Source organism: Puntigrus tetrazona, chromosome 2 (genome assembly GCF_018831695.1).
Source record: "Puntigrus tetrazona isolate hp1 chromosome 2, ASM1883169v1, whole genome shotgun sequence".
Taxonomy (NCBI): Eukaryota; Metazoa; Chordata; class Actinopteri; order Cypriniformes; family Cyprinidae; genus Puntigrus; species Puntigrus tetrazona.
The window spans coordinates 23474957-23486522 of NC_056700.1; the positions used below are offsets into that span (position 1 = coordinate 23474957).

Sequence of the window (11566 nt, forward strand, 5' to 3'; positions counted from 1 at the left end):
AACCGCTTCTCTCCCTCACGCTTTGACTTTTGACAGAGGCTTTGTCTTTCGTCATCAAAACTGTGATTAAAATGAACGACTGAAAGTCTAGCTGCAATGAGTGATAAGTTGCACCAAGAAAAAGAGACAGAGAGAAACACTGATGAAGCCACACAAGAAACATCTGGACCACTTTATCTGCATAACGCTAACAGTAAAGATACTATCAAACTGAATTCAATTTTAAAAACAAGTGTGAAACAACAAGAATAAGCACTAGGAATGTAAATATTTACTCTGATAAAGTACTCTTTGTAAAGTACTGGGCTTTGAACTGGGTTTTGTTGAATGAATAGATATATTTAACACAGGTGGTAAAATAATTTTCATTTAAAACTTAATAATTACAAAGAAACAGACTGAAAGATTGACATAGTATCTCTTTGTAAAGCAATATTCCACTATTTTTCCTTTTATTTACAACCTGGAAAAAATTCTGTGCTTTTACTTTAATGTGTCCTTAAGTATAAAAACATTGTGAAATGATCACTCAGTTTCACATTATTTATAGTCAAAAGTCATTAATTTAGTAATGGTTTTTAACATGCCTTTAGAAGGAGGGCATTTTTGAAGCCTCTAGGCACAGGAAGAGTCTCCAGTAGGCCTATTGTTATTTAGTGAGCGTTAATTCATGATACCAGCGCATGGTGCCTCTCGCTCACACTTCAGATTTATATTCCTCTCACACGCAGGACAAAACCCCACAAACCTGCAGCCTGCCAGCTACACACAGCATTTATCAGTGCGCTCGAGAAAAGAGAGAGAGAGATGAGCGCTCTGCTGAATGAACTCCGTAGCATTTGGATGGACGTTAAAGGGGTTGTGGTGAATTCCAGGCATAATCACAGAGAAACAAGAGAAGGCTGAAAAACAGAAGCCAAAATGACGCAAAGCAAATGCAGCTTTGTGCAAAACTCCAAGAGAGTTTGTTGACTTTAAAATGATGGATTTGGAAACTTAGAGCAAAGGCTATTGCTCAAAGGTTGCTAGAGCCTTGATTGAGTTCTCAGTAATGTTTCATTTAAAGGAATACTCCACCCAAAAGCGAACATTCTGACATCGTTTACTCACCATAAACTTGCTTTCTTCTGCCGAACACAAAATAAGACATTTTGAAGAACACGGGGAACCAAGCAACAATCATCTTCCACTCTATGTATTAAATCTTCTTTAGTGTTCCACAGAAGAAAGTCGTATGGTTTTGAAACAACCTGACAAATGACAGCATTTGCGTTTTTGGGTAAGCTATCACTTTAAGGATCAACTTTGTCTCGGATGCTTCTCCTAACATTTTTAAAAACAAGTCAGTTATTGACATATTAGAAGAACATAGACGATTTGATGAAAAAAACATTTGCATTAATGCTGAATTTTTGGCCTGGTGTCTCGTCAAAACTGAGCACAGTCTGAGATGTTCTTAGGTCTCTTCTGCAAAACGCGTGACTGCTTGTGTGTTTTTTCCTCAGCAGAAACATCTGAGAACCTGGAAACTCCATTTGCCGAAGCCACTGAGAAAATTTGGAAGGGATGTTTCTTCTGGAAAGTCAGGTTGGCGACTCTAATGCAACCCACACTTTGAGACGCAAATAAAGGCGCAAAAACAAAGAGAGCAGATAAAGTGAAAGTAAACACAGGGATGCTGGAGAGAGAGCACCAGAGTCCACAGACGACCATCTGGGCAGTTTATAGCTCCTGGTAGGGGAGAGTCTTCTCCTCCTCAGGGGCTGTTAAATGGTTGGGTAATTGAGCTCGTGACATGTGTTCCCCAAACAAAACAAAAGAGAGAAGAGACAAATGAAGCATTTATTTGCAGCGTGGAGGAGTGCTGGCCCTTTCAGCCCGCGCCCCAGCCAGCCACTGGTGAGTGAATTAAGGAGTATATAGAATCCCAGCAGATGTAGGGAGAAGAATGGTTAACGGAACGATCACGACTCCATCTGGGGTTGGCATTTTGTTAAGAGGGAGGAGCAGGGAGTCACTCAACTTGCTAAAGAGCCACGACCCCAGCAGCTGCCCCGAGAGAAACCCAGTGAGAGAGAAAGAGTGCTGGATGGAGAAAGAGAGTAACAAAGAGGAGAAAAGATCATTTTTAACCTTGCAGGTGGACTACAATGCGACTGGACAATTTGGACACACTTTTGGACAGTATCATCTTTGAGATACTTTCTGGATGTTAACTATACATGCCTTAACAACTGCCAAATGTGACCATGAGACTTGAAATACATTGCTATGGTATCAGGGGATGAACTTGCTAATGGGTTAGATGCTCACTCCAAAAGTCACAAAATCGATATGAAAATAAAAATAAAAAATAATAAAAAATATGTATATACTACAGTACAAAAGTTACTTATGTTCACCAAAGCTTCATTTATTTGATCAAAAATACTGTAAAAAATCTAAATGTTATTCAAATTTATAACATAATTTAAAATGTTATTTATTCCTGTGATGCACAGCTGAATTTTCAGCATCACATGATACTGAAATCATTCTAATATGCCGATTTCTCAATAAACATTTATGATTATTATCAGTGTGGAAAAAAATGCTGCTTAATATTTGATTGATTCTTTGACAAACAGCATTTATTCAAAACTGAACATTTCTAGCATTACAAATGCCTTCACTGTACAATTTAATGTGCCCTTGTGGATTAAAACTATTAATTTTATTTAAAAAAATAGCAGTGTAATAAATAGATCTAAAATAAAACATCAAAACAAACTGAATACTGATTTTAAAAAATTCAGGCCCTTAACAGAGGCCACTGAGTTCACAACTGTTGTTCTGTGTGTTAAAAAGAAATACGTTAAGATCCATTTTTGGAGACCGACACGAGGACCATAAAGAACGGATGCTGAGGCATTATGGGTTCTCTGCATGCTCTGCTCATTATCATGTCTGAACAGTACAGAGGTGCCTGTTGCAGCATGGAATCGCTCCTAACAACGGGACAAAGCCAAAAAGCAGCACACACGCAGTGATCGCACCGCGGGAACACACACCACATGCTCCAAAATATATGAGTGCTCATTACATTGACATCACGTCATATTTATGTTCTTGACTCATTCTTTCCTACCAAACATGCACATATTGAGTAAGCCATGACTGGGGCAAGTGGGTCACATGCTAAGCTGACAAAATGACAAAAAATCCCATGACAATTGAAATCACGATGCAGTAGACCTTACCTCTCATCATACAAAACAATAAAGCCTGTTAGAAATAATGTAGCAATAAAATGTACAGATAACTGTATAATTGAAAAATGTTATTTAAATTAAAAAAAGACTATATAAGTAAAAATCTAAATATACGTTCATTCAGTATGACCTGATATATTTTTGTTGGAAACAGATGCTCAGTAGTACATGTATAATGAAACCCTTTAAACCTGCTTCTCCTTTGTCTTCTTCAGTTCCAAAGCGTTTATTGGCCATCATAGAGAGTCTGTTACCTGTCACACTGAACAAACACATTATCTTAACCCGCACTTCCAACAGAGAGGGAGTTTGCACAGGCACTGACCCAGGACTCCCCCTTGACCCTGCCCAGCCACATCTTACCCTCTCTGGGGTACGAATAAGGGTCTGACAGCCCCATAGAAAACCCAGCAGCCCTGACTCAGACACACATATATTCAGGTTCAACAGGAATCTGGAAATCACGCTAACATCTTGCATTTTACAACACAGCAGCTAATACGCACAAACATTCTTAGAAAAGTTCCAAAGCCAATTTTAAACCCATCCACTGATGGAATTTGCATCAGGTTTTTTAAGCTAGCAAAATACCATTGAGTCAGCTTAACTTATTTCTTGACATGAATACAGCTCTTTGTTGAACCCAAAGCACTCCTAAGAAACATTGGAGAACCTTAAATTGTAAAGTTCTAAGGCCATGCTGGTGAATTATGAAACATGAAATTCACAAACCTTCTCAACTAAGCGTGAAATGCATAAGAGGCATTTATACAGTGCTTCCTTGCAAATTTTACTCATTAAAAATCAAGATGTAAACAGGCGAAGACAACAGTTGGAACACGTTTGAAGTTCCAATTGAAGCCAACAGCGAGCCTTCTGTAAATTCTCCAAAACCAAATGAATTCTGTCTGAAACAAATCACAAATTGCACATTTGAGTTGGAAATGCTCGTCTAAGTTACATGTATTAAAGAAAGCGAGCTAACAATGGTCTACTGTAGAAGCTGGAAGTCATGAGGCTGGAGCTGCAGCCACCAAAACCTCCAGAACAACTAGATAGAAAGTGAAAGTCATGATTTCAGCCCCGATTCTGCTCTAATTTCTCTCTCTCTCTCTCTCTCTCTCTCCCTCTCTCACCAGCATCATTTGGCAGTTAAGAAGTGAAGTTCCTCAAGTTAAGTGATTGACAACGGTGTCTAGCTCTTCTCAATTAACTGCCTCATTGTGAGTCTTTATGGCAAGGCCCCTGAAACCCTCGACCTCTCCTTTCCCCTCCTTTTCATCGCTCCTTTGCCAGTTTCACTCACTCAAACACTTGCAAGAAAACAGAGCGCTCTATTCGGAGAGCAGCCCTATTCTCATTGACCTTCTATTGCTCACTTTTTCTTTTGGACACTTCAAACCGTCTTTGAGAAGAGAGGAGTGGAAGAGGAGTCCATCAGTCGCTAGGGGCTGGTCCGGGTTTGACCCCGCACCCCCCACTTCAAAGATGGTTTGCATTCATTAATTGTTCTTTGAATTAATATTTGAGGATCACAATGCTGGTGCCAGCATATAAAGCCGACCTAATGAAGCATACAGGCGGCATTCACTTGGAGATAAGCTCGGTGCGACCGCGTGCATGCGTGTTTTCTTCCTTTGCGTGCCACTTTGAAAATCGGCTGGAATGACATCATGTGGAAATGATGCACGGTCTAGGCCGTTTATGAGAACGCCGCGCAAACGAGACAACAACGGGCGCCTTTCGTCGGAGCCGTTTAATCGCTATCGCCGCCCTACAGCCTCGATTGATGTTAGGATAACTCGTGCGATCCGTAACCTCGATAAACTGTGCTCGACGAGAGACGGAAAGAGAAGGGCAAAGATTGTTAGGTTTCTAAGGAATAAAAGGCAGATGATTGCTCATCTCCATTCCCGCAGGGCTCCGGAATCATGACTGAGGAGCATTCCAGCAGAGAGAAGAGCCCTTGTTTATTGATCGGAGAGACAGACCTCATAAAACATACAAAACTAGACCCCCAAGAGCCAGATTGGGTTATAGTTGCCCAATTGTGGTCTAATTTTGGATGAGTACATCTGGCTTTACTGCTCAGAGTACATTGGCGGTAATAATAAATCGTCCCCAAAATATCTGTTTATTATTGTGTGACACAGCTGTCTGTATTTGCGGTGCATCTTTTCGCTTTTCTCTCCTCACTCTCCCCCCATTTTCTATTGAGCAAGTACCCAGTCAGCAAAGCAGGCAAAAGCCCTATTTTATTTACACAAACAAAGTCCTCCTTGCGCTCTCGGACAAAGGCAGCTGAATCTTTCATGTGTTGTCATTGCTTGATTCTCTCTGTCCTCCTGGCTATTGGCCTGCTGGGAGACAATGAGCCCAGGAGAAAAGCAGCAGATTGTTGGAATGCAGCTCAATGAAACTAATTATTACATGTTGACTGCGTTCACCATGGCACGTCTGAAAGCACTAAGCTCATTCAATTGGCCTCCACGGGACTCCCTTTCAAAAAAACTTGATCCCTTTGACTGTTTGTATTTCTGAGTTTTCTTTTTCGCCTGCCGTGAATGAGAATCTGTGAGAGAGGGGCCGTGGCTCTTTGATGACTTTAGTTACTTTTAATTAGCTAAATGAGGCTCGAGGATTGTCAGTTTTCCCAAAGTTAATGGTATAGGAAAAAGGAGGGGATGCGCTCAGGCAAACACGGCATTGTGGGATAAGTTTTATTGATTCACATACGATGATTCCAGGCACCAGAGCAATTCCTCGCCATTCTTAAAACTTTCTTTGGAAAGTTTTAGTTTTTGTTAAGCAAAGATGTGGAAGAGCGTATGTTGTTTTTTCATGTAAATATTATTTTTCGACTAAACTAAAATTTAAAAAGGGGTTTTATTACGGTAAAAATAAACATTAAACATCACTAAACCGATTTATATACATTAATTTATACCAGCAAAACTAATTTTAAAAGTAGGAAAATACTCTTTGCTAAAAAAAACACTACTTTTGAAAAACATTATCAGTTCAAGGTTATCAGTTTTCACTTTATTTTTTCATAATTTAAAAATGTGGTTCCGAGCTTCCTCTGCACACGAGTTTTAAGAAACATCTTTTGGGGTGTTTGCTCAAACTAGTATTAGTAAGCAATGGTCCTCTACACTGGCTTTTCCCAGACAAATAAATCTGAAGGGGCCTTTGCTTTGATCTCAAGCCTTTAAGGGGCCCAACAATAGGTTTTGAAGGAGCAGGGGCCCGGAGCCAACACACCCCTCTTACCCGACAACTATAGACTCAGCAAACACGTACTTAATCAATATTTGGCTAGAGAACACCCTCTTGATTCTGAAAACACCCTTTTGAGATTTTAACCGAGCACCGAATAGGAAAAAACAACAACTCCACAAGCAGGAGGAGAGAGTGAAATACAGCCAGCGCAGAATCGGCCCACTGCAAACAAACGGACGAGAGTGAATGGAGAGAGGAGAAGTTTACAGTTTGTCAATGGAGATCAGGACTCATTGAGTTTTATGATGTAGACACATCTACATGTGAATAAAAGCCAGAGGTGATTGATCCTTCTAGGAAAACAAAAACATTAACCGGGCTTTGAAAAGGCTGTTTTCCTTTCTCCTTTCCCCTTGCGCTTCCTTTCTTTCATTCACTGTTTTGTTCTTTCTTTCTTTCTTTTTTCAATGCAGATATAGACATCTAAGTTACTCTGTTGCAAGTCCAGGTTTAAATGTACGGAAATACAACAATCTAATGCCAATGTCCATTTGACTAACAATAATTTATACCAACAAAAAAACACAAATAATTTCACTGTGCAATAATCGTAACACTATATATTCAAACTTATCCATGAGTTCTGAGTATGCATTAGCGGAATGTATAAATTATGGGTATTATTATTACTATTAATCATTTGATATTTTACTGAGCGTTAAACTTGTTTTCGTGACGTTGAAAAAAATCTATTTTACAAATTGCATTCTTGAATGTTAACTATAGCCTAGACGTTGCTTTCAAAAAATTAAAAATAAGCCATAATGAATTTGGTATCCGTGTGTTCTTCGTAAAACTCCTTTGTTAACCTAATTTGTTTGCACTTACTTAAAAGCTCATTTAAGATGACCATCACACAACAATGAACAAACAATGACAGCGTAACACCACAAAAAAAGTCATAAGAACATATTGTCACACCATAATAATAATCCTGCTGACATGCATGTTAGGAGCTTGCAACAAACGCTCATTGAAACAGCTATATTGCTCAATATGAAACTTAATATGTTTGTGAGTATGATTCAAAAAACCCTATATTCCCGATAAAATGTTATAGGCCTACTGATGTTCGTGCAAATGGGAAAAGTGAGCTGAAAAACAAAGTAGATGCTGTTCGACATATATTTAGAATTCCAGCTAATAACATGTAGCCTGGTCATGTATATGCCTGAGCTGAAACAATGAGCAATTTGTAATAAACCCAGCCACAATGGAGCTGAACCAAAATTTCGAGTTAACTCAGCAAGCTTTTGCGTTTCAAAAGTTCATATCAATCAGCCATCTCCAAACAACAACATATCGACAGTCGTTTGTTAAACTAATTACCAACTGATCTGTATTCGTGATGGCGGTGCTGGAAAAGAAGAAGGAAAAGGGCAGTGAGGAATGAATGCGCGCCCCGGGCGGAGAGGAAGGGGGCGGGTTTTTGTCCTGAGATGAAAGTGGGGACGAATAAAGGGCTCGATTTAATCTACTAGAAAAGGTTTTCATTGCAATGACTGAGTATAATGTGCGCCAATTGTAGCGCGGCCCATGACGCGGGGTGATCCGGCCAGCGCGCTCACGGCTCAGGGTTTCTCTCTCTCCACTTGACATCTAGAACAAACTCCTCTGCGCAAGAATTTCAGGCCGGTGGGGGTTAGAAAAACGCGCTGCCTGTATCAATTTCCAAGTTAATACATACAATTTCTTCTTCGACTGGGGAAATGGGCAGGCTGCTGCCTCGGGGCTATCCGCTGCGTGGACGTTAAAAAAATGTCGCGATATTTTGACAAGTTGTTTTGACTTTTGAGTGCCACTAATTAAATTTCGACGAAAAACTGCACCGACTGTATTCTGTAACCGGGCCTTTCTAACGTATGAAATGCGTCGGGGATTTTCGCGGGCTAATCGTGTCTAACGCCAACGTTAGCATGTTAGCCGTGTTAACGTCGCATTTTAAAAAAAGCGCGATTTTAAGCACAAAAATGTATGATATACCGGTGATAGATATTTTATTAACAAAGCATTTTGAGAGAATGCTAATTTTATTTAATTTTTCGCTGTTTAGCGATATTCGCGCCAGAGCTGCAACAAGTTGCTATGGTTACCTCCTCAGGTGAAAACAAACTCTGTCGAATTACCTCACCATTCTCGCCTTTTATATTAATTGACACGTTAAAACAGCACATGCCGAAATAGCTAATTGATCTGAAACAACAATTTTGTTCGGACTTCTCTTTTATGAAAACGTTAACGAAAATGCAAACGTTATTTATCATTTATAAAAATCCAAAAAGCAGGCCAATTATAACTCGCGTTTTCACTCGAAATAATAATAAAACAAGTAATTCCATAAATCCAAATATTTAAATGACGATCTGAAAATGCTCCAATCAACAGGTGTTTTTTTTCTGTAAACGTGGGCCAGCCATTAAATCGTCTTAAAATTAAATATTACCTCCAAACGCTGCTGACGTTGTTTTTGGGGGCGAAAGGGAAAATTCCAAGACATGATCTAGCTAAAAATGGACACATTATTCAGGCCTCGAAGTCTATAAAACGCTTCTGAGCCGGGACTACGGTCATTCGTGAATAATTCATCTCTCATTGCCCGTCCATAATGTCCTCTCCGCGCCTTTTGTTAGACCGTTTTTTCTTCCTTTCTTTCCAAATTTTGAAAAGCTTGGAGTCTTTTGTCGGGACCAAGCTACTGCTAGGCCGAGCTTTGTCCTGGGGAAACTGAAGCGTGAGTCTCATGGACTCTTTCGCTTTTGTTTCCCAAGTTCATCCTCAAGTGTCCGATTGTGCGCTGCAGGAGCGTCTTTTAGTGAACGCTATTCTTGGACAAATGTTTGATTTACTGATTCGGCCAGTTTCACTCCAGGAACGTCTCGTTTTAGGAGGTTAATCTCTGATGCTCCTCAATTCGGTTTCAATGAGTTTAAGAAAAGACACAAAAACGCTATATATATACATGTGTGTGTGTGTGTGTGTGTGTGTGTGTGTGTATATATATATATATATATATATATATATATATATATATATATATATCAATCTATTTAGCATTTGAGGCAAAAGACACATTAAAAGCGATATTTATTATGAACAAAATAACTGTAAATATGCTTATGACATTCACAGAATTTCCAAATAGGCCTATTTCCATAATAAAATGCACATTAAATTAATAATAATATTAATAATAACAATAATAATAATATGCAAGTTATTATTATTGTTGCTGTTAAGAAGAATGCATAAGCCTACGGCCTATACAGACCTACATATTTTCTATCTAGGCTACAATATAACTTTTTGCAGATATGCTATACCTGTAGTCTAATTGTGTTCGTCTCAGTTTCGCGCAAAAATAAAAAAGATAAAACTCGTCGGGACTTACATCTGTCGCCGAGAATCCCGTCGATGCTGTGTTTGGCTCTTCTTTCGTTTTCCTCGATCTCCCTTTTTTCCACTTCATCGTCATCCTCATCTTCATCTCCGTTTCCGCCGAATTTGCAGCGCAGCATGCGGCTGATGGAGCTCACTGCGGACAGACGTGGAAGGAATCGCGTCCGTCAGGAATCGCACTTGTTGAATGGTTTAAACGATTGAAAATGTGCGGCCGTAACGTTTTAGGCATTTAAAACCATCTATTAAAATTATAAATACACGTCTGTTTTTTTCCCTCCAGGCAACAGGTGCTGGAAGCAATATCTTAAAAGCATAAACTGAACTGCACAGATTGACAGATAAAGTACCTGAGGGCACGTTGTTTCGATCGCAGATCCCATCTTTCAGAAGTTTATCCCGAATCTCCCAGCTGAACATCCCTGGATTCTCTCTCTTGTATTCTTCGATTTTCTTTTCCACATCGGGAGTTGTGCTCTGCTTTCATTGCAATAGAAAAAAATATTTAATCTTTATACCATATGAGAACTTTCAAAATATGTAGAAACGATTATAACGAGAACGTATAACATTTTTCATTTAGTTATGATTATGTGTATATTTTGTCTAATTAGCATTAGGTAAAAATTATTTATATATATATATATATATATATATATATATATATATATATATATATATATATATATATTAACATATATTATATATATATATATATATATATATATATATATATATATATATATATATATATATATATATATGATACGTGTTAAAATCGCTTATAAATAATGGTTTTACAGATGTTTTACAGATGTCATGAAAGGACTTTTATTTTCTAATTCTTAAAAAGGAATAAAAACAATAGTCTGCAAGATCCTATACGATGAAAAATGTTTATTGTGGAAATTATTGGTTAACTGTGAGGCACATTGAACGCAACAACGAAAATAACCAAGTATACAGTCGTTAAGTTAAACACTAAACTTTATTTGCAAAACTCTATTTTTAAATGTGAAACCGGATGAATAAAGACAGTAATACAGTTCGGTTCTAGCGGGGCGTGAAGCGGCCTCGGTGATGTCCTACCTTGGGTTTGCTGCCACCGATAGCACCGGGCCGAATGGATCCGGTCTCCTGATACCTGCATAAAATTTTGGACACGCACCCGTGCGACACGCGCAGCTGGCGGGAGATGACGCACGGCCGTATCCCGTGATGGGCCATCTCTACTATCTTGTGGCGGATGTGATTGGGCAGAGGGCGTCCGTTTATGAAGACTCCGCCGAGCTGGTTCACGCGGCCCTGACCTAACGGCGTGGAGACTGCAGCAGAGAGGAGGAAAAGACGGTGTCAACCACTGACCCGTTTATATACAACGACATCCCTGTGCTATATTCAAAATATATTCATGCAAAGTAAAATTATATCTTGTAAATAAACATATATAACCGCACACTCGCTTTTAAGCTTTCATAAACTTGTGCGGTTATGCAAGTTTTTTTTAATGCTTCGTTAAAGGTAAAATATGATCGTGAAAGCGTGACAGCTGTATATATATATTTTTATGCAAATACAAATACAAAAAAAAACTGCAATACAACAATAAAACTAATAATGCTAGTAATAAATGCTAA

The 11566-nt window shown here is 38.9% G+C and overlaps 1 protein-coding gene across 2 annotated transcripts in view; it reads right to left on the reverse strand.

Moving 5' to 3' along the window:
* pax3a (paired box 3a) overlaps nucleotides 1-11566 on the reverse strand; it is a 29498-nt gene that overhangs the window by 17022 nt on the left and 910 nt on the right. The window contains exons 2-4 of one of the 2 annotated variants that reach the window (XM_043254927.1): nucleotides 11019-11254; nucleotides 10280-10406; nucleotides 9922-10065 (exon numbers count right to left, since the gene is read on the reverse strand). In XM_043254927.1, the coding sequence (XP_043110862.1) occupies nucleotides 9922-10065; nucleotides 10280-10406; nucleotides 11019-11254 (507 nt within the window). Of the gene's footprint in view, nucleotides 1-9921; nucleotides 10066-10279; nucleotides 10410-11018; nucleotides 11255-11566 lie in introns of both variants that reach the window. The other variant, XM_043254916.1, reaches the window with a different exon arrangement.